The following is a 26,214-nucleotide window of genomic DNA, read 5'->3' as shown; positions in this document are numbered from 1 at the left end:
TGCATGCTGCCTGCGTTGAAGGGCTTCATATCATGAATATGAATGAGGAGTATTTTTAGCCAATCCACTGCATCCCTTCAGCCTCTTTAGCCAATGAGACGCTGTCACAACGCAGTCCTGAATTACTTAATTGCAGGTGATATATGTGTGTTTCTGTATGTCATAAAATACTGAATATTAATGAGCTATTCCTCCCAAACTGATGAACTGGTGTTTCAGTAGGAGACAAACTAGTTTATTAACAGATTGTAGAGAAAGTGGGTCCAAGCAACTAGAGGAGGCAGGACCAAGACATCTGATTGGTTGGTCCCTCCTCCTGCAGTTACTTGTGCTCACCTCCTCTACAATCTGATTGGTTATCTTTCTGAACCAATCATCTTTCCTTCTGCCCTCAGAACATTTTTGTGTAAGTAAAATTCCCCTGAGCGATTTCTCTTCTGTCTGTTCTGTTTGCCTTTGGCTGTGTCTCCGTATCACAAGTCTTCCAGGACGACATTTCTAATCGCTCCCTCGTGGAAACACTAATTCTTTTGCTTCTTTGCTCAACATAACTAATTTTTAAGAAATAGGAAGGAGCAACAATGTGCTCACACTCAGTAATGATCTGCAGTGTAAGAGAATGCAAACTTTGCAGAAATAACAGGCCAATGTCATGGTTTAATATCAGTTATCCAGACAGTGTTGCCTGTGTTGAGAGAATATAATTTTACTGTCTCTTTAAATGGGTGGGACATCCTCATTATTTTGCCGCATAAGGATACTGGTGAAATGAGATCGCTTCAGTGACCCCCACCTCACTCCATCCACAAACCACATCCTGATTCTTCTGCGTCTCACAAAGGGTGGTCCACTCCAAGGACCTGAACACCTGCCTTCTTCTAAGCATAACCTGTGCGCCGTTAAAAGCCAATTTACGATCATCATTTTGTGCCTCTCGTGGTCTGTTATCCGTCCGGCTTTGTGCATTTTTATTAGTAAAAGTAATAAACTTGAGCACGCTCCGCCAAGCCCCCCTGAATTTTAGCTTCCCGTCTCCCAGCCCTCTGAGGACTGCATCTCAGCACCTTCGCCACTTCATGGAGTCAGAATAAAGTCTGTCATAGCTGAGTCTTTCGGAGTTCCTCCGGAGAGTCGCCTACCTGTCCCCACCGGCATTTCCCTGCTTCTCGTTACCAGTTTTGTCGTCCCGTCACTCGCCCCCTCACTGGTTGGTCGATGTCATTATACTTCATTCAGGAGCCCGTTGCCTGGTAACGGAAGAGGAGTGTTTCCTCACCTGGCCTTTGCACCTAGGGTCATGGAGGTCACATGACGAGGACGCGTTCGGCCGACGGGTACCTCAGACCTCCGCGCTGACTGGGCAGCATGTTTCCTCTTAAAGCCGGCCATCTGGAGCGGAGGGTGGAGTCTTAAGAAACCCGCCTCACCGCCGGGTGCCGTCTGCAGGCTCCACCTCTCCTCTCCGGTGGCCCCGCCCCCTCCTCCTTAGTAAAAGCCACCCATGCTAACATGCACCTTCTGTGAAGCGAGGATCCCAGGGTCTGGTGCACCATGTTTGAGCCCCTTACAAGAATTTTACATTATTTGCTTATCAGGCATTTTATGCTTAATTACCTTTTTTAGGAAGCAGTTTGGATTTTGTATGTCTTTTTGTTGACGTATTACATTTTCCATAACCTGCAAACTCAAGTCATCACTTGTTAATTGTTTTGTGTTGGTGGTTGGTATTTAACCCCTCCCCCCCCCAAATTAATTTCATATAAATGTGCCCCCCCCATGTGATTTTTAAGGTTTTATAGCACCCTTTTTTGTAGTAGTAATGTATCCTCCTAGGAGTAATGTGCCCCCCCCAGACAGCCAGCTAAAACACGGTGGCATTGACACCGTGTGGCCCCCCCCTCACTCCTGCAGCTGGGCTGGAGAAGGCGGAGCCCGTGGAGCAGGTGGACCTGGCGCCGACGCTCGCCCTGGGTCTGGGGCTCCCCATACCCCAGAACAACGTGGGCCGTCTGCTACAGCCCGTCTTCCAGAGCACGCCGCTACGGCAGCAGCTCCGGTACCTCCAGCTGAATGCCGTCCAGCTCAGCCGCCTACTGAAGGACAGCTCTCCACACTTCCACAAAGGTGAGGCCTCACCTGCGTCCCCCCCATCCCACCTCGGCATTCATCGCACGCACAGAGTCTCCCGAGTTCTGCCTCTGAGTCCTGTCTCACTTTGATGAAAAGGAGACGGGCTGATTCAGGCGCTTAGAAGTTTTTATGCTGGTTCCTCCAGATAGAGGAGTGTTTGGGGCGTGTTAACACTGCACTGATGCAGTGTATGGTAATGAAGTGAAGCTTTAGTTACTGTTGGTGCGAGTATGATGTGCAGTACAGGTGCACTAGAATGCTTCTTTTATCATATCCCATCATGCTCTCCTCTAAAAGAGAGAGAGACACACACCTGCAATTGAGAGCAAAGCTGGGGGTCTGAGCTCAGGGTCAGCCATTTACTCAGCTCTCCCAGAGCATTTTCAGGGGGTTAAGGGCCTCTTTCAAACACCCAATGAAGATGGGACTATTTTTCCAAGGACGGGATTTGAACCAATAACCTTCCGATCAGACATGGAGAGGCCTAGCCCACTGAGCTGCATACTTCAGGCAGTGTTAACAAGTGGTGCAGGAATTCACCCTCAGCGCTGTATACGGGGTTGTTTTTCGCGTGGGTGTAGCTCTTGGGGCAGACGGAGCCCAAGCTAACATGCCGACAAGCTGTTCCAGTTCTGTCACTCCGTCTAAGAGACTAGAATCCTTTCCAAAGTATCACCCAGCCATCCAGAGTTTAGGGACGTCTCTTTGATTAATAATGTGCCAATAGTACTGGCTACCCAGAGGAGCACTGGGCCTGCCCTCTTCACCTCAGTAGAACATTTTTGAGGTAAATAAAGAGATAGATTTGGGTTACACTGACACATTCTTCTTTAATCAAAGGTTCCATTGATATTTTTAAATGAGAGTAGATCGACAGACAGCCATAAGTCAGCCAGAGGGTGAAGCTTTATCTTGATCCATTCTGAACTGTGTTTATGCCGTTCTGGCCAGTCATTGTAAATTTCTATATAGCGTGGGGCAGGTAGTTCAGTCTGTAGCAGGGAAGCTTGCAGTGAGAAATGTGCTTTTTAAATGGGTGGAGCAGAAACTGCATGCATGCATGCAGCGTGTTGATGAAAGGGCCCCCAAAGACCTCTTTGTCATGTACCCCCTCCCCCCATGAACACCGTCCCTGGGTGAAGAAACTCTTGTTGTTTTTTTTTAACAGCCACTCAGGCCAGGACCTGCTGTTTCGGTGTGCAGGAGTGCACAGGCTTTGGCTTCTTTAACCCGACATCCGCTTGCCGATGATTAAAGCCAACACTCGTGCAGGAGTCCAGAGCGAGCAGTTAATGTGTGTGTTTGTGTGGAGGGGAAAAGGCTGGTCTTTGGTCGAGCTGGTCTTTCATGCTCATCATCTGTGGGTATGAGGGGGCGTGTCTTTAGCCTAAATGCTCAGCGTTGTTATGGTTGGGGAACTGGTGTCATCCTGTGATCACTGGCCAATCACTACCCTACTCCATAATCCATCCCATCATCTACTACGGGAAACGGCGTCCATGATTGTCCCAACTCTTTCCTGGAAGCTTGGGTCCCTCATTCTTACCCATAATGCCTTGGCTTCCATGTGTTTTCCTGCCTGTTACAGAAGATGGCTAAAGGTTACAGTAGCAGGAGCCCTGGGATTTGCAGCCTGCTGTGACTGGCTTAAAGGACAGACAGTCTTCTTCCCAGCTGCAAGTCGGTCTGAGCTCACTGCCGCACCTGGGGAAGTGTGATATGAGAGAGAGTCAGCTGGTACTTACTCATGATGAAAGACAGAACTGAACACAGGCAGTCCTCAGAACTGAACACAGGCAGTCCTCAGAACTGAACACAGGCAGTCCTCAGAACTGAACACAGGCAGTCCTCAGAACTGAACACAGGCAGTCCTCAGAACTGAACACAGGGAATTTGTGTGGCGGAACACAGGCAGCACTTAGGACTGAACACACATGGCTTTTATATCCAAACACGGAAAACACTTTGGACTGAACAGAGGCAGCACTCAGTTCTGAAGACAGGTGACTTTTATAACCAAACACAGGCAACACTCAGTATTGAACAGAGGCAACACTCGGGAGTGAACACAGGTAGAATTCAGGACTGAACACAGGTAGATTTTTATAGTTTATAAAACTATAGTTTTATAGTTATTTTATAACTAAAAGACAGACGACTGAGACTGACTACAGGCAGCCATTGTAACTGAACAAAGAGAGCCCTCAGGACTGAACATATCTACAGAGGGCCCTTGACTAAAGGGCTTTAATTTCCATGTGTGTTGTTTTGGGATAGACAGGTGCCCCTACCTGGCGATTTACCTCCCTATCACTACCCCATCTCCAGCCCCCTCCACACCCATAAAGCAACCCAGGTGCACCAAACCTTGACTCCAACCACCAGTGATTAAATTGACCACCATCCCCTAATGTTGTTTTCAAGTGCAGCTGCCCTGCGATCGGTCTGCTACTGATTAGGGCTTATTAGTACAAGAAACGCCTCGTAATGAATCAGAGTGGCTTAATCATCCCTGGGTGCTGGAACTCGAGGAGGGTGTAACTCTCGCTGGGCATCATTTACCAGCATCATCATCTGGGGGTTTTTTTTTTTCCCCTCATATTTTTTGGGCACCGCTGTTTCCATGGCGACCGCAGTGCTTTTGAAATATCACCGGCTGCAACTTTGCTGTTGCCAGGCAAAGGAAATTGGGTTTTTGTGATTTTATTTTTTTTTTTTAAACACGAAAACACAGCCAGATTTCCATTAACGGCTTTCGCTCACTGCACCAAAAGAGCCAACCCCTCCTCTGATTGGTCAGTGTTTTCTGGCCGGTAACCTGGTTTTCAAAATGACATGCCAGAACTGCTCCACGGCAGGGGTCTCACCAGAGGGGTCTCACGACCAGACGCCTTATACGTTACCATTTACGCTACTTGGACACGCCTACAAAGGAGAGTGATAGTGTCAGATGAACTGGCCACCTGACATGAACACAAAAGAGATCGTTTTGGTGGAGTATGACCAGAGAGTGAAGGAAAACTGGCCAATGAGTGGTCAAGTATATATGTAGGTCCTCCTTCAGGACAGCTGAAAAAGGCCAGCTCATGAATCTGGCGTAGAGGAGACAGCAGGGTGAGCCAGTCCCTGGAGCGATTGGGGTTAAGGGCCTTGGTCAGGGGTCCAATGGTGGGATCACTCAGCCGACCCAGGGATTTGAACCGGCAACCTTCTGAGTCCCATCCTCACAGAGCTGCCCACACTCCAATGAATTATTATTATTATTATTATTATTTGTTGTTACTGTTTTGGTCATACTTCAATATTTGTTATTTTTATAATTTTGATGTCTTGATTACATTTTTAAATAATTGAGGATAGTACTGATACACTTTTTGACTGGTACTGTTGGAATAACGACTGAACTCCTTCAAGCCCCCCCCCCCCCCCCCCACAACACTGAGCAGTTTACAGTGTGCAGTCACTCGCCCCCATTGTTTACATTCCAAACTCAAAAGTGAGAACCACCTTAACACCCTCACCCTGTTTTATATGTAATGGGGCTCGGTCCACCTTTAGTAATGTCTCTGGCTGAAGAAGAAACTCCGCTGATTTTCTGCAGCGACTCCCAAGCCCTTCGCTGTGGCAACTCTCAGCCAAATTTACCTGCTTCCCTTTTGGTGCCCAGCACAGCCCTCGTCTGCCAAATCACCAAAGAGCAGAAATAATGCAAACGATCCCAACTGGAGCCGACTACGCCTATTCTGTGATTCCTTTGTCAGCCTTGCTTTCATGCTGCGAGTGGGCATGGAGGTCCGGCTGTCCTGGCCCGGTGTGAGACGGCAGCACAGGCTGGGCGAGTGCGTAGCCCCCGATACTGAGCCTGGCAGCTGTCCGTGGTCATTAAGCGCCCTGGGATGTGCTGGGCATTCAGAGGAGGATTTAGGGGTGCTGCAGTGTTACAGAAGCATTATGTGAACCTGGCTTGCAGCTTTGCTACAGCATGTGCATTTCCAATCATTAAATCCATTTTTTGTTGTTGTTGTTGAGATGAAACTGCCAATGACCTAAGCCAGGGTTCCTCATCGTATGTTAGAGGATTGGGAGCCAAAACTGCAGTCATCATTTAATCCAATGAAGAATTTTTTTTTTTTAATTTTCAAAACTCAAAGGAATTTGTTTTGGAAATTTGCTCATCCGTTTATGAAGGAAGTTTTCAATATTTGTATTATTTTCCGATCAAACGTGACACTAAAGCGGAGGTGTCTAGCATGCTGGGATTTGGTTAATTTAGAGATTTTTAAGATCCATTCCCCACCCCACCCCCCAAACATCAAAAGGTTTGCAGCCCCCATACTAACCGAAACATGATTCTAACTGAATCTGGAAATTAGATGCACCTTCACCCATGATACCCATCATCTCTGGAAAAGTCGTCAGAGGAGTGAAAAAATGCATAGAATGTGGAAATCAGAGAAAACGGAAGAAGAGGGAAGGCTGCTTTTGGAGAGAAGCATGGACTGTTGTTTCAGTCAGATATTGAAGGAGAGTCCTGGAGTGATGTTTTCATGAGGCTTTTTAGGGGTGATGGAGCGAGGAGGAAGAGGGCAGGAGAGGGGAGGCCCTGTGGGGGGCCGGATATCCCAGAGCACTCAGGAGCTAGAGAAGCAAATCCCCCTCCCTGCTGTGAGGTTACTGGTGAATGTCCAATTGTTTGCCTTCACCGGGACTGTCAACCCGCTGTAAAAGGCAGCCACAGGCGGCTGGTGACGGTCAATAAATCCAGCAGAGTACTGGGCCTTTGCAAACAGGTCAATGTCCATGGTGCTGAACCATACAGCTGTCAGCATCGCTGTTTGGGGCTTCTGTCTGTGGTGCTGAGCCTTCCAGCTGTCAGTATCACTGTGTGGGGCTGCTGTCCGTGGTGCTGAGCCTTCCAGCTGTCAGTATCACTGTGTGGGGCTGCTCTCCGTGGTGCTGAGCCTTCCAACTGTCAGTGACATTGTGTGGGGCTGCTCTCCGTGGTGCTGAGCCTTCCAACTGTCAGTGTCACTGTGTGGGGCTGCTGTCCGTGGTGCTGAGCCTTCCAACTGTCAGTGTCACTGTGTGCGACTGCTGTCTGTGGTGCTGAGCCTTCCAGCTGTCAGTATCACTGTGTGGGGCTGCTGTCCGTGGTGCTGAGCCTTCCAGCTGTCAGTATCACTGTGTGGGGCTGCTCTCCGTGGTGCTGAGCCTTCCAACTGTCAGTGTCACTGTGTGGGGCTGCTGTCTGTGGTGCTGAGCCTTCCAACTGTCAGTGTCATTGTGTGGGCTGCTGTCCGTGGTGCTGAGCCTTCCAACTGTCAGTGTCATTGTGTGGGGCTGCTGTACGTGGTGCTGAGCCTTCCAACTGAGTGACATTGTGTGGGGCTGCTGTCCGTGGTGCTGAGCCTTCCAACTGTCAGTGTCATTGTGTGGGGCTGCTGTCCTTGGTGCTGAGCCTTCCAGCTTTCAGTGTCACTGTGTACATTTCCTGTCCATGGTGCTGGACCTTCCAGCTTTCAGTGTTGCCATCTGGGGCCGGTGTCTGTGGTGCAGAACCTTCCAGCTTTTCACGTCGTCTTCTGGGGCCCCTGTCTGTGGTGCTGTGCCTTCCAGCTGTCAGTATTGCCATCAGGGACTGCTGTTCATGGTGCTGAACCTTCCAGCAGTCAGTATTGCTTTGGGTGACTGTTATTCATGCTGCTGAACTATGCTGATGAATTATGTGGGTTTTTTTTTTCTTTCACTCTCATTGTGTTTTGGAAATGCATGTTTCAAATGTCATTGAGTGGAGGCTTCACTGCCCTGATTTCTCACTGAAATGAAGACTCTTATCCTCCCTGCCTGAAATAGGTCTGGGCTGCTCAGGCTTTCTGTGTCAGTCATGGCTTTCCCCTCGCGTCTGTGGCCTGTCCCTCTGTTCTGAAAGCCGCATCGGCCGGCCTGAATCCAGCGGCCAACAAATCACTTCCTGCTCCAGGTTTGAGAAACATTACTTTGATGAATTCGCACTTCAGCTTTTCCTGTCACATCACAACAGTAAGTTTGATATATCTGCGGTCATGTGCTCTTTTCCTTAAATATGAGGTCCGACTTTTGCCGAGTTATAAGGGTGCTTCTACAGTAATTTTTTGGCATTTAGACTGAACCTGTCGTAATTTGGACGATCATCGCTGATAGTGTGAGCCAGGTTGGTGGTGGAGCTTTCTTCATGCACCTTTCCTCTTTCTCACTTTCCAGCTACACAGAGCGTTTCTCTGTGGGCTTGATTTCCCACAGCCAAATTAGTAGGGGCTGGCTTTGCCCCCATGTGGGCGGGGCTGGCTTTGCCCCATGTGGGCGGGGCTGGCTTTGCCTCATGTGGGCGGGGCTGGCTTTGCCTCATGTGGATAGGTACCATGGGTTTATGGGGGGGGTCCCTTCAGCATGATGACCACAGACATCACTCGCAAGTTGCTCTGGTGTCTGTAGCGATCGCTAAACTCTCTAAGTGCCTTAATTAGCTTTTTTTTTTTTGCACATCCCTGTGTGGTTGGTTCCTATAATTACGCTAATTTCACCCCCCCCCCCCCCCCCAAACTGCAAAAGCCGTAAATATTTAGCCTGAGGAAAGATTCTGCAGCTGGGCCGAGCAGGATGAGCTGGAATGGGGTGCCCTTCCGGCGGTACCGATCCGTGGGCCGGGTTTGGACCTGCATCTTGCCAGATGTTACAGAAGGACAGAGCGGGCGTTCTGGCTGCTGATGGGCGGCTTAGGAACGTTCCAGAATGTGTGAGTGAGCCCATCGATAAGTGTCTAAAACCCACAGCGCAAAGAAATGGAACCAGCAGAAGTCACATGAGCCGAGTCTGTTGGGCAGCCTTACGTCTAGCTTTCTCTGTCTGACTGACCCAGAAAAGTCCTCTGGGTCACGTGACCATCTCATCCAATCCTGGTCCTGGGATGACACACTGGCTCGCAGCCCCAGCTGAGTGATATTTCCATTGCTGCAGCTTCTTTTCATCATGCCCGTTCCGTGCACTAAATCCTTCTGACATCTTGTGTTTTGTCATCATTTTGTGAGTCACAATACATCTATGCAGATTGTTGTCATGCACCAGTCACAACCAATGATTAAAGGACCCTCTGTCCATTTTCCGAACCGCTTCTCAAGGACAGGCTGGTAAAATATCGGGTAATGTTGCTTTTCTTTCTTTATAACTTGACTGTATTGCAAATGGGTGGTATAAATCTGGGCTTCACGTTGATGTAAGCAGTTGTGAGGGAAGTTCCCATGTTAGTCTAAGCCAGGCGTGGCCAATCTTATCAAGAAAGGGCCACAGTGTATGCTGTTAATTACTAATTAGAGGACTGATTTGCTGAAGAGTCCTCACACCTGGGTCTGAACAGCTGATCTGAAGGTTATCTCAAAAACCTGCATACACACTGGCCATTTGAGGATAAGATTGCCCACCCCTGGTCTAAGCAATGCGATCTGCGTGGAGATGGTTCCGGAATAGTGGAGGCTGGTTTGGCTTGGGCCGCTCCCTTGAAGGGGACTCCCATCCGCTGAGAGGGTGAGATCACATGGGGCTGACGGCAGCAGCGATGCAGTGAGAGCTGTAGGAAGCCGGCACTGAGAAATGCCAGCCAGCCTGTCATTACCGGCCTGGCCAGGGCACCGTAGCCCTCTCCTCCACCATCCTCCACCATCCTCCGCCCTTCCCTCCCTCCCTCCCTTCCTCTCTCCCTTCCTCCCACGCTCTTAATCAGCACTGGAGGTCCCTTGTGGCAGACGCTGAAAATTGCTGGGTTTGGGGGTTGCGACGACCTCCTGATGAGATATGGAGGCTCAGCTGGGGAGGCGATGGGGGAAGCACTTTTTGTTTTTGAGTGACAGTGAGGCATCCGGCTTTTATGAGGGCTGCAGCCTGGGATGTACAGAGATTTCGTACATGGGGGGGGTGGGCGTTACACGCACGCTGGCCAGCCCCCACTTTGGGGAGAAATGTTTCCCAGTACTGATGATTTCACATTTCTCAATAAAATGGACACAAAAAGCACTCGCTGTTTTTATGACCCCCAGTTACAATTGGCCTGGTTTTTTTAAGGGCCAGAGGCCTCCACAGGAAGTGTCCATTTCCCATCATGCCCTCCTTCCTCTCCCATCCCCCGCCCCACAGAGGAAGGCCACGAGCTGTTCCGCGTGGCGGAGAAGTCCCACGCCAACTGGGTGAAGCTGTACCTGGAAGGTAACGCGTCGGAGGTGCTGCTCAACGTGGGCAAGAAGGTCCTGAAGCAGTACCTGGACGCGCTGAAGGCCATGAACGCAGCACTCAGCCGGCAGCTGGGGAAGTACGACATGTACTCCATGGTGCTGGGCATGGTGCTCATCCTCCAGGTGCGTCCAAGGTCCAATGGTGGTACCTGTTTGAGAATAACCCGCTCTTCTGCTTGTGCTTTGCTTGTCTTTGTAGACTCTTCTTGAACAATATTTTCCGACTCAGTCTTCAGAGACCCCTAGACGGTCCACATTTTTGCTTCCTCCCAACTCCCGGTACTTTCTTAAGTGGTAATGGGGATGCAAACACACAACCTTCCGGTCATGGTCGCAGGTTTCTAAACCACGGAGCTGTGTATTGCCTCCTTGGCTTCTGACTTTAGTTTGTTTTGTGTGAAGAGCTGGGAGGGAACAAAAATGTGGACCGTTTGGGGGTTCCTGAGGACCAGGATGGGAAAAGCTGTTCTAGAACTTAATCAGCATGGCTTACTTGAGTATTGTGGTCACGAGGTTAACTAGACCTCTCTATTTCACTCAGACACTTAATCAGATCACAGGTTCCCCAGTTGCTATGTTGCATGGTGTCTCTCTTGGGGCATTGGTAAGTGCAGCGAAGTAACATGTACATGACAGATATTATCTTTGCAATTAAATTGATTTAGAAGGTGCTGTGATCCAAAGTGACATATAAGTGATGATCAGAGAGTAGAGTCAGCCAGTGGGGCTGGTGCAGTTGGAATGAAGGGCCTTTCTCAATGACCGATGAGGATATGAACCCACAACCTTCTATGGTCGCAAGTGTTATATACTGCCCCCTCGACTTCTGTGTGTAAAGACCCATTTCTTGAAGGAAAGGAGTTACTTTAATGATAGTTTGTATTGCATTATGTTAAAGGCTGTTTATTTTTATAATGTGGATTCTTTGAGTGTGGATTAAGAAATAGGGGTTAATTTACAATAAGCTTTTTCCGTATGCAAATGAAACCCTGATGGGCGATTCCCCTAATGTTATTTCCGAAAAAGATCATTAAAAAGAACTGCTTAAGTGCCTGGCTCGTGGAAGTCTATGGGAACTGCCGAGGTACTCAGCATGCAGATGGTACGACACACGGACGCTATGCTGCGTCAGCCCTAGCATTAGCCCAGTCACATGTACTTCAGGTGTCACACACCTCACTGTCTTCTTGCTTTGAAAGTAGCAGGTTTCCAGGGTAACCAGCAGCTTGAGCCACTATAAACAGAGCAGTCTATATTCACGGGTGGCCTATGTGGGTGTAAGAAGCCGAGTGTGACTCTGCAGAGTTAATTAGGAGGCCGCGCTCGCAACGGAGACAGCGCCTCAAGGCCGGGAAAAGCCGGAAAGGTTCCTTCTGGTGGGGTTTGGGGGCCTCGTTCTGCTTCACGCCCCAGGCTCGGTAGACGGGTGTGAAATTGAGTGTTCTTGCCGTCATCGGGGGTGCAGAGAGGGGAGGGGAGGAGAAGACCCTCTGCAGTGGCGCTTGGCGAGGCTCCAGGCGGGAAGGCGAGGCTGCGGGAACGAGATCCGTCGGGTCTCTTATACACTCTTATCGATCCGCTCCCTGTTGAAATGCCATTGCTGATTATTCACATGTGATTTTTGCCCCAGACCAGCAGTTCCTGTCCTCTGGTTAGTCCTGTTTCTCGGGCTTTTCATTAACAGGGACAGCGCCATCAAAGAGGGGCTTTTAGTGCGACACCCGTGTGTCCAGGGGCGGGTTTGGTGTTTTGGGGGCCCCCCCCGCTAAAAAACTGATAGTTTTTCTTTTGTGGTGCCACTGGGATACAAACCATTCACGGCTGCATATGACGTTAACGTTATCTGGCGAGTCGAGTTAGAAGACGGTAGCTAGCTAGCTGGTTAGCAGAACATTCTGCTTCAGCGTCTCTTAAATCAGAAGCTTATTTAAAATTTAGTGTAGTGACTGTTTGTGGCCAACAGGGGACCCCACACAAATGCGTGCTTTGAGTAATGGTAATCACCCCCGCTGCCAGTCCAGCCTGATAACCATCCACACTTTGACCACACCCTCTCTGCAGAGGGTGACGGTGCTTTAAAGCCGACCTACACCGAAGCCTCCTCCTCCCTCCACCAACGCAGAGGCATCAGATGTTTAATATCCACATCGGGACAGAGGAGGCAGCGCAAATCTCTGCTTATCCATCTTTTTCTCTCGCAGCTGATGCTGTGTTATATCTCGCGTACGTTTATTTATTTAGCCGACCAAAGCAACGTAGACGTGAAGCAGATGGCGCATTACCAGCATGCAGCTCTCAAGGAGCCAATTAGGGATGAGTGCAGCTAGGCTGAGCATCCAGTGAATGATCGGTATCGAGCGCGGTATCAGCAGTGAAGCGCTACAAACAAGGCAGGAGCCCAAAAAAGTCAGTGTTTATAAACATACCTGAAGGTTGTTGGCTTACATACTTGGGGGGGGGGGGGGTGCTTGTTGTAGCACCCTTTAAAAAAGTACCTAATTCACATCACTAAAATATAAAGCATGAAATGAAATATCCAGCATCGCAGCAGTAATGCGTTACAAACATAGCAGGAGCCCAAAAAGGCTGCCAGTGTTTATAAACATGCGTTACGCTGACAGACGTTACGCTAACATTTATATATATGAGGGTAAAATAAGCTCGATATTCCACAGATCTAAGCGCTTTTAACTTTAGCTTTTTTCACGCTGTCCCTCGGATGCTGCGTTTGCTGTCCTGGGGAGATGGGGCTCTATTCAGAAATATCTGACCCGGGGTGGCGGGGGGGCTGTGCACTTCGAGTCGACAGAATCGGCTTCCACTGGCGAGCTGGAAGTGTCTAGTATTAAAGGACAAAATTTACCCATGAGAGAGCATGTGAGAAAGCCCTGCAGTCATGGGACATTGTAAATTCATGTATTCCTTCTGGGCCTCGTACGCCTCCAGCCAAAGGGTAAATAAGAGCCTTCCCTTGACAGCCGAGTGGCCGAGCCGCGCAACAAGATGTGAGGGATTAACACAAGACATCCGCCCCCCCTCTCACGGGTCCCATGACAGGAACACTGCATGGGCACCTTTATGGTGGCCAGTCCCCCCTGCCACAGTCATAGAAAAACGTGCATTTGACCACCATTCATATTGTGAACAACTCTGCAGTAACTGCTAATGGCTGACCATGTTCGTCGTTGGCAAAAACTAGCGGGGAGGAAACACCTGGAGGCGGAGCCACCATTTCTACTCCGAGAAATGTAAACCGTACCTAGTCTAGGGTGGATTTTTATCTCTCCTCCCACAGTTCATAATCTTCCTCCAAAGCCAGCCCCTCTACTCTCCTGACCTGTGCATATCGTCTCGACTCAAGCTCCACTTGAGAAATTAAGCAGGACATCGACACTTAACCAGGGGGTCGTGAACCAAGTGCCCGCTGGGTGCCGCATTCCAGTCCTGCTTTTACCTTTGCTATTTAATTGCTTTAATTACTCGGGCAGTGAGTCACCTCCCTCGGGGTGCCGGGTTCAGAATCGGCGCTTATTACATCATGTCCCTCTGCCAGGATGGGGCGCTGAACGACCCCGGGGACTGACCCCCTCCTCCTTATAATGCTGTTTCATGCCCTCTGGCTGTTTCGGGGTTTTCTGTTCTCGGCTACCTTCCAGCTTAAGTGTCTGGCTACTTTCCCTCTTCTGATATTTGATCCCAGATCAGTATTGTAGCGCGGACACTCTACTTAAAGTAATTACAGTGATGGGCTATTTGTGTTTTTAAGAAGTTAAAAAGACAGTCATACTCAAAAGGACCGAAAAAATTGCTTCCATTGCCGTTGTCTTTTTATTAAATAATTATTCTCTAAATTTATTAGGCAACATATCATTATGGGATACAGAATAAAAAGTGACGTGCCTTATTTACAGCGGAAACAGCCCCTAAAGCCTACTCTGCGACAGGATCTGGCCATTAACAGAGGCAGGAATGTATGACGGTCACGACGGAGGATTTCACGTTCTCCGAGTCCTCGTCGCAGGGATGGGGTACAGACAGTTAGGCAGGGAAGTTCTTCCCCAGAATGGGGGTTTCCAGCGCCCTGTCACCGTGGATATGAAACCCCTGTCTCCTCTGGAGACAGGCAGGTAGAGGAAGGTCAGGAAGGTCAGGCTGGAAGTCTTGGCTGAACTCCGACGCTGAAATTCAAACTGCAACAATTAATTATTTTTTTGTTTGTTTTTTTTTTTTTCATTTTCTGTCTGCTGTCTGTGACTTGATTTAGTCGTCCGCCCCCAATCATTTAAATCGTGGGGCTGCCCAGTTAGCCAAGTCCTTGAAGGAAACATCACAAAACGACCCCAGGCAGCCTGGATTGGTGCCGTCTGTCTGTGGGCGTTCCTTCAGGAAATGGGAATATATGTGTTCAAAGGCCAGTCGTCTGCTGTCATTGTGGGTCGGAGCTCTGTAGTCTTCTGCCGAATTCCATTCATGCATCCGCACATCGATATTTACGCTGCAGGGTTTAGTTTGCTGTCACTTTTTTTTCCCTCCAACCAGCTGGTTGGTTCCTTGCCCAGAGTTTGAGATGTTTTATACTAAAGCAACAAGTAGTGTCTTTCCGACTTGAGTTTTTTATTTATTTTTTTTTGGGGGGGGGGGGGGGGGGTGGGTTCAGTGAGGCCTGACTGCCCCGCCCTCTCCACACAGGTGCTGCTGCTCCTTCTGCTGGCCATGCCGGAGGCGCTGAGCAGCGGAGCGGAGGTGGAGCTCCCCTTAGGCCCCGCCCTGCTCTCGCTGCCCTTCTTCCTGCTCTGCCTGCTGGCAGCCGCCATGCATGTGCTGGTGTGCACATCAGCGGGGGAGCTCTGCTTCCCCTGCAACCTGCACTGGGGGGCCACCATCATCCTCTTCACAGCTGCCTCGGCTGGCCTCTGCCTTCTCCTCAGCCTGGCTGCCCGGAGGCTGGCCCCCATGGGACGCCCTGCCGCAAAGGTGAGTTGGGGTGGGGCTGGTGGTGTGGGTGAGGCTATGGGTAGGGCTAGAGGTGGGGCTGGTGGTGTGGGCGGGGCTAGAAGTGGGGCTGGTGGTGTGGGTGAGGCTATGGGTAGGGCTAGAGGCGGGGCTGGTGGTGTGGGCGGGGCTATGGGTAGGGCTAGAGGCGGGGCCGGTGGTGTGGGTAGGGCTAGAAGTGGGGCTGGTGGTGTGGGTGGGGCTGTGGGTAGGGCTAGAGGCGGGGCCGGTGGTGTTGGCAGGGCTATGGGTAGGGCTAGAGGTGGGGCTGGTGGTGTGGGCGGGGCTGTGGATAGGGCTAGAGGTGGGGCTGGTGGTGTGGGCGGGGCTATGGGTAGGGCTAGAGGCAGGGCTGGTGGTGTGGGTCGGACTGTAGGTGGAGCTGGGGCCAGGGCTGGTGGTGTGGGTGGGATTGGTGCTGTGAGCTGGACTTAGGTGGGGCTGGGGGCTAGGCTGATTGGTGTGGGTAGGGCTGGTGCTGCGGACATGGCATCGGTTGTGGGGTTGTGGGGCGGGGTTGGTGGTATGGGAGAGGCTGGGGTGGGCCTAAGGCAGGGATCACAATGTAAATGGAGATGCTAATTCCCCCGGGGGGGGGCGGGTGGGGGTTGATCTGGGCAGGAACAAAAAGCAGACAAGGAGGAAAAGGCAGCATGGATCATCAGACTAGTTAAAAAATCCACCAAGTATCCACTTTTATGAAGCCTGCATTGTGTAGGTCGTGCAGCGTAATGAAATCTGTCTTTCAGCTCTAGTGTAATATAATAAGAGGCTCCTTAATGATTAGCGAATGCTTTCCGAGGCAGAGGATCCCCGCCACGAAGACGGCATTTCATTTTAAGTGCATCGCTTTTAATTATTTACCATCAGCTGCCATCGACGATGGCACTTAATGGGGGAGAGTTTTCTGTCAGACCGGAGATGGCATTTCAGCGGTTTCACATGGACCAGCTTGCGAGACCAGGACAGAGAGAGGCTGATGGGGAAGGCGTGGGAAAGCTCGTGGGAGCGCGCTCAGACTCGAGATGCCGCCGCATACACCTCAAAGAACTCAAAGATGGAACGGGGAGGTTAGCTCGAGATCACCTCCTGCTGTGATACAGCCTGAACCTGTTGTTAATGTTTGCCACCATAATGACGCGTCATCGTACCAGTGTCTAGCTGCCCGGACGCACGTCGATGGCTGTCAGGGAAATTTTGCCCTTTGGCTCTTTGCTGCCCCCTGCTGTGCCATGTGTGGAAGTGCCAATGCAAAAAGCAGATTAAGTGGCCAGGCAGGTCAGGGGTAGGTGAACTTGAGCATCCTCAGGCCAGGTGAGGGGTCCTCGTCTGACCGCAGGTAACCCTTAGCTATATGCGGTCGGTTAATGGCCGGGAAGCAGCTCGGTGATGTCATAGCCGAGTGCAGATGTGGGTGTGGCCCCAATCAACAGAGGCCTCAGAGGGGAGTCTCCAGCAGCAGTGACAGATTAGCATTTAAATAGGCAGTTTGGATCCCCCCCCCCCCCCCCCCAAAGATGTGACAGGCTGGAGCAGCCAGAGAGGCAGTAGCCAATCAGAAGCTGGGCTGCAGAGAGCTCGGGTATAAGTTTTCCCAGAACACATTTCACTTATGAGAGACCTGGGGGCTGGGGAGAGGGCTGGCCGTGTGCGTTAGCGGTGGAGACGGAGGTGCGCTTGGTCACACGGTCCACCAGGAGCGTGGGTGTGTGGCACTGCTGATCAATAAAGGGAATAGCTGGGCTGGAGCTGGGGAGCGGGGTTGTATTTCTGTATGGAGAATCCCCCCCCCCCCCCATAAAACATGCAGATTTATGTATAACTATGACTGTGTACCTGAGTGACACAAGTGTGTGACTGATTGGGACAATGATTAACTGTGTGTGTGTGTGTGTGTGTGTGTGTGTGTGTGTGTGTGTGTGTGCGTGCGTGCGTGCGCGTGTGTGTGTGTGTGTCCCTAGGCGCAGCTGTGAGTGAACTGTCAGCATGCTGAGCTTGTGAGTAATTTCCCAGGTAGCTAAGCAGGGCCGGGGGGTGGGAGGGGGGACTTTGTAATCCATACCTAAGAGTGGGGCGTCATGGGGGTGGAATATATATGACGGGCAGGGAGATGGACGAGGCAGCTGGACTTTTAGGGTTCGGGTCTGGAGAAAGTGATTGGAGACAGAGGATCAGAATTACAATGACGTTTATTGGCCGTGTAAGTTCGTAGTTCGGCTCGGCGTGGTGTTTACAACATGTAACAAACAACAGCACAGAGCTGGGATAGGAGTCCAGTGATAACATCTGAAAATCAGCATACAAACAACTTAAGTAAATTAATAACGGATAAACGTACGGTGCGTGGTGCCCTGCTGGATTCCCGGAACTAGTAGAGTTGTACTCCTGACATTGTGGACGTAACATATATCGTCAAGTGTCATTCTGCGACAGCCCAGGGAAAGAATCACTTTCTGCATCTAAAAGTCTTGGTTTTCAGTGACCAGAATGTCAGCTCAGAATGGGGTGTTTAAAAGATGCCGTGGGTGGGGGAGAGGGATCGGCGATGATCCTGCCTGCTCCTTCTTTGGGCCGGGAGGTGTGAGGGACCTGGGCGGAGGGCGGGTGACAGCTGAGCTGACACCTGGGCGGACTTGATGAGGGCGTAGGAGTCTGGACCTGTCCTGTATCACGGTGGCCTTGCACCAGACTGTCAGTGATGATGTGAGGATGGACCCAGTGATTGCCTTTGCACATCTGTGTCGCCATCACCTAATCTTATTAGCCTCTCACTTAGTTTGGGAGACGTTGTGTAGCTCCTGCTCCAATACTGCTGGCACTCATACCTGGGCACCCACTGGAAGCTCAGCCTAGCTATGCCTAGTCAACTGTTTGACAGCACGTAGGTTTACGATGTGCTATTTGCCTCACTTGTACGTCGCTTTGGACGAACCTGTCCGCTATATACGTGAAATGCAAATCTAAGGTTGGGTGAACTTTCTGAAATGGCGTCGTTTTAAGGGAGCTAATCTTACTGCGTTAACATTCTGCAGCCTTATGTAGACCTGCGATCACATTTGGGACCTGGAACATTGGATGCATGTCAATTTGGGCGTATCTCGATATTGTAGCTGTCCATCACAAATACATTACTCTAGATAGTCAGATATGGAGAGTTAGCTGTTACAGTATCCGGCTGGCAATGTCCCCTGTTCTCCCGCACCTGTTACTCTAAGTAGCACACCCGCTAACATCCTACTGGATCAGGCGTAATTCGACGTAAGACCGTATTTATATCTAGAATATCTAGAATACAAGGGTGGTGTTGGTACTGGGGTGTCAGTGAAGCCCCATAATGATTGAATCTTCTGCAGACCTTTTGGCTCTGTCATTGTTTGATGAAGCAGAAGTTTCTCTCCTTGACCATCAAGCTGCCTGTTCATCTTCCATACTTGGAGATAAACCATAAAAAAAAATCCAACTGCCTCACGAGCTGTCCAGTGGGCTTTGACTTACATAAAGGTTTCCAAAAATGGACGCGGGCACTTCTGGAAGGTACTGTGCTCTTGAATGCAGGCTGCGGAATTAGCTGCCGTGGCATTTAGCTTTGTATTTAATAGCCAGATAAGTGGAACGTTCTTAGATCACGTCGAGCATTTTCCCGGACGTTTTCTCGGAAGTTTAATACCCTCTTCCTCCTCAGGCTGATTCGAGTCCACTTCTGCTCGTTGACTTTTTTTGATCTGAACTTTCATTCTGAAGATCTTATTGCGTCCTTCCTTTGAGATTTTTGACAATATCTCGTGTCGCCCCAAAGAAATACATCTTGCATCCCCAGCAATCACACCCTGCTCTCGCTCCCTCTTGTTTTCTGAAGACACTGTAGTCTGCTATCTGTACCGTTTCCTCGAAATACAGGATCCAGATGGGTGAACACGGGGAAATATGCAAATCCTACACATAGAGCATAGAGAGGATTGAAACCCCCCTCCCTAATGGTGTCAGCACCATGCTAAGCCACTGTGCTCTGCATATTTTATATTATGTTTGTGCATGTTTGTATATATTTTTTTTACAACCAACTAAGCAATTACCTAAAAGCTCTTGTCCTCTCCCTCCCCCCCCCCCCCCCCCCCCCGGCTGTCCCATGCCTTCTTGGCGCATCCCCAGAGTGCCGGTAACTCGGGCTGCTTCTCGGAGCTGGACGTCCTGCTGCTGTCGGGGACGGTGGGCCACACGCTCAGCTTGGCAGCCAGCAGCTTCATCGAGGAGGAGCACCAGACCTGGTACTTCCTGCTCAACACCCTCTGCCTGGCCGTCTTCCAGGACGTCTGCCGCAAGTACTTCCGGGAGAAAAGGCCCCCGGCGGATGACGGAGCCTTGCTGGCCCCCCGTGACAAACCGGCCCATTCCAGTTCCTCAAACAGGAAGTGGCTAGCCCTGACCACGCCCCTCATGACCCTAACTTTCTGCCGCCTTCTGCGTTCCCTCAATCAGACGGGGGTGCAGTGGGCACACCTGCCGGACCTGGGACACTGGCTCACCAGGTAAGCACCACTTTGGGGTATAAAGGGTTAGGATCCAGCAACGTACCTCTAGAGGCATTAATATTGTGACCCTCGGCTAGATAAATAACACTATCCATCTTATAGCCAAGATTTAAGGATTGTGTTTGAGATAGATCACACAGTGTCTGCAGTCGATATCTTTATGCGGCTCTATACTGTGCACTATTAATAAAGCTCATGACTCAGCATATTTCTATTATTTATTTATTTTTAATAAATTATTATTACTATAGCTTTGCCACAGACATAAATAACCGAGGTTAGAACATTACGAGGATGGTGTAATGTCTTTGGTAATCAGCACCAAGGACGTTTGTATTTATGGGAAGAAACAAAGGAAACTCGGAGGAGTTGCAAGTGTGATTTTTATTTGTGTTTGTGTTGCAACTTTTGAGTAAGTCGGCAGCATTTGGGTGATGAGTCGCGTGTCGGGGCGGGAGTGACCTGGGATACATATAATGAAATGTGGTGGACATGTGAGCACGTGTAACATCAGCGAGGACCCTCTTTGCGATTCACGTAGGTCATGTCCTTCCTAGGCCAAGGTCTTGGGGGTCTTTAAAGTTTTCTGCCAGATGGTAAGTTCGATTTTTTTTTTTTCGGTCACAGGCCTACAATTCAGGAAGCGACGAGCTTCTCCGCTTGTCTGGAGGCTGACGCCAGAGTCACGCCCCAAGTGTGCCAGCATCACCTCACCGCTGACTAATCAGATGCGACGGTGGGGTGGGGGGGCGGGGGGGGGTCTGGCCTGTGGCCGAACTCTTTTGTCAAGTGCGGGATTTGTGCACTTGTCCTTGTCGAGCTTGGGATGTTGTGACACTTTCCGCAGCAGTAAATCGGGGAGGCAACAAGGGGGCCAGATCTCATTCTCAATTTTTTTTTTTTGAAGCGTGGCCGTAATTCAGCATGCGTTTCCCGGCTTGTGTGTTTCTGTCTGTGACAGCGCAGCAGATGAACGATGGCCAAGGTGATCTAGCACCGGTGTGAGGTCAGAATGTCAGCATCTTCTGCCTGTAGAAGGTTGCTGTATCTCTGTATTTCTGTGATGAGCAACAGCATATACGGTATAGCAGGGTAACTGATGCACTCAGGCGCAACAGGTCACTTACAAAGCGTCCCGGTGATGAGATGCACAATTGTTACATTTTTGTGCTTTTTATACACAAATGCTGTGCTAAAGTCTTAAAAAGTGCAATGTTTAAATCTGTCTATCTGGCTAGAAAGTGTGTATTTTCTCAAAAAAAAGAACAATTTAACATTAGATCATATGCAAATTAACAGCAGCACAATAAAAACTAAGAAGAATTCCTTCCGTTCTCCAGAAAGTTGCCATTATCTAGTCGGATGTCTAGATGAACACAGCTTCAGTTCCCAAACCTCTCCTCAGGGCCACCCCAGCCCATTCCACGCATTCATTAAATTTCACCATCAGCTCAGTTAATTAACTTAATTAGTTAGATAATTTAACGAAGTACTGATTGGCCAGACATGGTATGCGTGCAGTCAGCAGAAATATGGATATATTGCTCAGCTGCTGCAAATACTGGGGTGAATTTAGGAGAGGATTTGAAATGGCTAAGCCAATATGCCAGTCATATAAATACAACTTTCTTTCACTGACTTTCACTGTGTTGCATATACGGTACTTTTGTACAGTACCATATATGCCACAGATTTTTTCTATAGCAAAAGTTCGATTTCGTATCCAGTCTCCAACATGGAGCCAACTTGGATTTGAACTGTCCGCCTCCATGTTTTGACACGACCCCCCCCCACCGATCGCCCCACCTGACTACTGTTCTCAGAGCTCCTTGGTATCCTCCTCAGTGGGGGGGCCCTCCTTGCCTGGGGCCCTCGCTTTGCTTTTAGCCCTTCAAGGCGCTTTCTCCGCCTGTATCTCCGCGGGGGATGGGGGGGAGGGGGGGGGGGGTCTCGCCAGCATCAGAAAAAATGTAGCGATGTGAAGGACGAGCCAGGTGGGGTCCCTCATGGGCTAAACAGGGACCAGCTGACCCCCCCTGATTTCAGGCGGCGCAATAGTGAGTGCTGGGAACTGAGGGGTGAACAGTGGAGGGGAGGTGTGTCTGTATGGGGTCTTGAACCCATGAAGTTCTGATGCAAGTTTACTGTAGATCACATTGTATACTGTTACTGTCATGGCTTGGATTGGTCCCAGGTTGATGATGCTATTCATACAGAGGGTTCAGTTGCTACCTTAGTTCAGCAGACAATGAGCCGTTTGATCCAGAACTCATAATTCATCTTTGCCTGAGTTAATCTTCAAAGAAGGAGCAAATGGCGATTTAACCAGACTTCATATTACCTTTCGAAGGCTGTTCTTTTAGGGAAATAACCCCAGTGGATTAAGTTACTCCTTTGTACTGAGTTGTATTTATTTAGTATCTGCATGTTCCTGGGTGTTAGCCTTTGTCTGAAGCTTTAGGACCGTGAAGTATTTCAATCCAAGAAGATCTGTCCCAAATCACCTGTGTGTCTCTCCAAAGCCGCTTCATTGTGCAATTAACATAATTCCAGCAATGAACTCTCTTTATTAAGCAGCTTAACACTCGTTATGATCCCCACTTCATTTCATAAGGCTGAGCTCAGGAATCTCTGTGCTGAGCTGCCGAGAAACCAGTCAGTGAGAATTGAAATGATCTGAGCGGAGGTGGTACAGCCCAGGCCCTGAGGATTTAATAGAAAATGTTTAAGATAATGGTAGGATTTTGTTTGAAATGATATCATCTGCCGTCGGCTCCCTTTGTATAAGGAAAATGTAACAATTCAGCAATCATGTGACTAATAACGGGAATTCTAACACTTCCCCTTGAATTAATGGAAGATGGTCAAGATGTAATTCCTGAAAAGCCCTAAGTACTGCTTTTTTGCGAATGGATCAGACGTCGGCCTAATTAGTGGCCTCGTTAAAGCTCCTGCTCATTGACATGGGAAAAAATTGGTCTCTGTGTTCAGCGCGGTGTAAGGAGAGGCCAGGAGAAGGACATCCTACTTGAAAGTGGTGTTTCCAGATCTCGAGGAATATTCAGTCGGGGAATGCCCGGGAATGCCTGGAAGCTCGACTGAAGCTCTGCCTCCACATCCACCTCTTGTGTGACAGGAGTTTCCCCTGCAGGACCAGAATAACCGTCCTTGGGGAAGTTGTGGATCCCGGCGGCTGAGATCGACGTCGCGTCACCGGTCCGCAGTCAGTTCTCTGGCCCATTTGCCGGGCTCCTGTCTCCCTGGAAGTCGGCTTCCGGTGCTTTAGTCGTCCGACGAGGTGGTAGTGGGAGGCATCTGCTCTCTCCTGATTTTGATTGAGAGCTCGTAGTGAAAAAGCCTCGTTTCGGGCAGAATCCCCTCGTGGGAAGTGCGTCAGAAGGCCGCCGCATAAGCTCTCCTTCACCACACTTCTCCCAGCTGTGAGAAGCACGTTATCCGGGCTGGCATTTGTTTAGAAATGTGCATCCATTTAAATTTATGTGAATTTGTATGTGCAAAGAGTATCTAGGTGGTTTTATTTGGTGGTCTTCACAACTCTGTGCTGGACATGCTGGATGGATGGATGGATGGATGGATGGATGGATGGATGGATGGATGGATGGATGGTTAAGGGCTATATCTTCATTCTAAACTGACATTTTATGAAACAGTAGTGATGGTTCTAAGTACTTACGTCTTGTTTCAGCTGTTCTCTAACTTTTTTTTTTTTTGCAGTGCAAATCGACAATATTGTGTGAAGTAAAATGGTGTGCTAAGGTAATAGCTAACTGCCTTTCTGTCATGAATATTTCATGAAAGTATCTAAATTGGGATGGATGGTCCAGGTGATTGACCGTGATCATGGCCTTTGCGCAAAGCGTCATATCCTCGAACCAAAGAGTCCGGTACCTTTTGACGTAAGCGGCATGGTTCTCTGTATGGTTTATGATGGGAAAATAGACTGATGTGCTGTCAGAATTATCTGTAAAAGACGGTGGCAGAGGAGCAGGGATTATGCAGGGCACCACAGGTCACGAAGAACAAAGCGATTGCGAGCACCTCGTTTGAGCTTCTGCCCATGAGCTGATTAAAAGTAAAGTGGGTCTGGGCGCTGATGCTGAGTGTTTCAGGACTGGCTGCGTTCCCCTTTGCCGCTTGCTGACCCATGCTGGATGCGGCCCATTGACCCTCAGATAGTGCTGATTTTTAGCATCTTCTTCATCGTCGCTATGTTTAGATCCTGAATGTTGCTATTGCGGCACTCCGGAGGCTTGAGAGATGACCTCGATATGCTGGGAACAGCCTATTATTTGCCGGGGAGTGGTGAGCCGGTATCGCCGGGATATCAAAGACGCTGGCTTTCGTGTGCGACTGTCGTTTTTGTGCAGCGTGCGAGGAGATACTCACACGGGCGCCATGCTGCCTGACTTTCACATTAAAAGGCCTGAGTCACTTCTATAAATGTACACGATTCCATGCAGTGCTACCAAAAACAGTCATAGTGGTGTGGATCTCAGGTCTTCATCGGGTACATCTCCTAAGAAATCCATCCCAGTGTCCTCCTTAACTTCATTAAGGTCATAGGGATGCAGAAGGTAGGGTAACACCCTAGGCCAGTGTTTCCCAATCTGGTCCTTGGGGATCCACAGCCGGTCCACATTTTTGCTCCCTCTGAGCTCCCTGCTAGGCAGTTCACATTTTTTGCTCCCTACCGGGAGGGTGCAAAAACATGAACTGTCTGTGGGTCCTCCAGGCCCAGGTTGGGAAACGGTGCCCTAGACAGGATACCAGTTAGGATGTCAATACTCAAGGTATCTTTTATTCTTAGCTTGTGATGGGATGCATGTGAGTTGTACACTGAGCTGAAATATCGCGCTCACTGGTTGTAGTGCAAATGAAAAATAATAAGTAATAAATAGGATATAAATGCTAATATATAAACATAGATGTTACATTTTAAGACATGGATATTAAAACAGAAGCCAAGTTCCTCACAGGGTACAGGAGACTGGGGAATTGCTGAATCGAATCTGGTATCTTTTTATTCCTTAATCTGTGTACTTTTAGTATGACAGGTTTCATAAGTGGGGTGGCCCACAGACCAAAAACGTGCTAAGGTATGTGAATGGTGTCTCTCATCATCCGCTGCCTTGTACCTCTTGTTTCCGGGATAGGCCCTGGACCCCCGCAAAGTCGTATAGAAAATGAATGGATAAATTAATGGAGCCTTAAGCTAGCAGAACTGGAGGACCGTACAGCAGGAGCACATGTTTACTTCCAAAATGTTGCTATTACTACCCATATGTCTTTGGGCTGTGGGAAAAACACCTGGAAGACGCACAGGGAAAATGTACAAGCTTCACACACAGACAGCCTGGGGGTGAGGTCAAGAGGTCATTGAAGGTGGATGAACAGGGTTGAGCCCAGTGGTTCCTGTTACTCCTTATTTAATGCCAGAATGTTCCCTTCAGCAAAGATCCAGGGTATCTGAGGGACAAACTTCAAGCTCCTGTCTGAAACCGAAGCAGATATGAGCTGAATGTCCCACACGGCTCGTGCGGAAGATGCGTCTGGTGCTGCTCTCAAACCCTAATTCAGTAGAATAAGAGCAGAGGCAGTGCAGAGCAATGGTGCCGGTTTGTACGCTGGACGCCGTGTACCTGGGAACTCTCACGAGGAGGCGGAGCCCACGCAGGGCGTGCGGCTGTTCCTGTCTGCGTGTGTCTGTGTGGGTTTGCGAGGCGCGGAGAGCAGGGCGAGGGCAGGAACACCGAGAAACGGGAGTCCCAAGCTCACACACGGTAATCAAATTCTGTCGGATATGTACAGACGAGGGTGCTGAAGTGGACCTACCGAGGACCCCTGTATCATCATCATCATGTCCTTTCGATTCCGGTACACGAAGTGGGTCCCCCTAAGGACCGGTTACATGCCTGGTAGCTTTGAAGTCTTGCAGGCTGACTGTCACGCCCGTCTGTCCGCTAGACGGCGATCCCACCCCATGGTGTGTCCACAGCCATGTGCTCGCCTGATTTTGACAGCCGCTGAGAGCCGGCCTCTACCCCCCCCGCCCCCCCCGCTCAGCTTTTTCAGCCAACCAGCATACAGTGATCGGATTACCTCCACGACGATGGTCTACGTCAACTGTCACTTTAACCGTCATTAGCCAGCCTATGATCCCTTTCACGTACGCGTTCTCCTCAAAGGGCACTGAGATTCTTAGCCTTCCAGTAATGATTTGACCCAACACGGCTCTTAACAGGCAAAGGCGGTCTCGTTAGACCCGGTGTCCAAGCGGTGGGATT

General features: G+C 49.7%; 1 protein-coding gene across 2 annotated transcripts in view; it reads left to right on the top strand.

The window, feature by feature from the left end:
• The window catches only part of pigg (phosphatidylinositol glycan anchor biosynthesis class G), a 70,055-nt gene that overhangs the window by 23,720 nt on the left and 20,121 nt on the right, over positions 1-26,214 (top strand). For both annotated transcript variants that reach the window (XM_049002607.1, XM_049002606.1), the window contains exons 6-9: positions 1,912-2,124; positions 10,294-10,511; positions 15,078-15,362; positions 19,530-19,906. In XM_049002607.1, coding sequence (XP_048858564.1) covers positions 1,912-2,124; positions 10,294-10,511; positions 15,078-15,362; positions 19,530-19,906 — 1,093 coding nt within the window. The remainder of the gene's footprint in view (positions 1-1,911; positions 2,125-10,293; positions 10,512-15,077; positions 15,363-19,529; positions 19,907-26,214) is intronic.

The sequence above is a fragment of the Brienomyrus brachyistius genome, unplaced genomic scaffold, assembly GCF_023856365.1.
Source record: "Brienomyrus brachyistius isolate T26 unplaced genomic scaffold, BBRACH_0.4 scaffold70, whole genome shotgun sequence".
In the NCBI taxonomy this organism is placed as follows: Eukaryota; Metazoa; Chordata; class Actinopteri; order Osteoglossiformes; family Mormyridae; genus Brienomyrus; species Brienomyrus brachyistius.
Note: the sequence above shows the minus strand (reverse complement) of the source record. Positions and strands in the feature narration are given on the sequence as shown.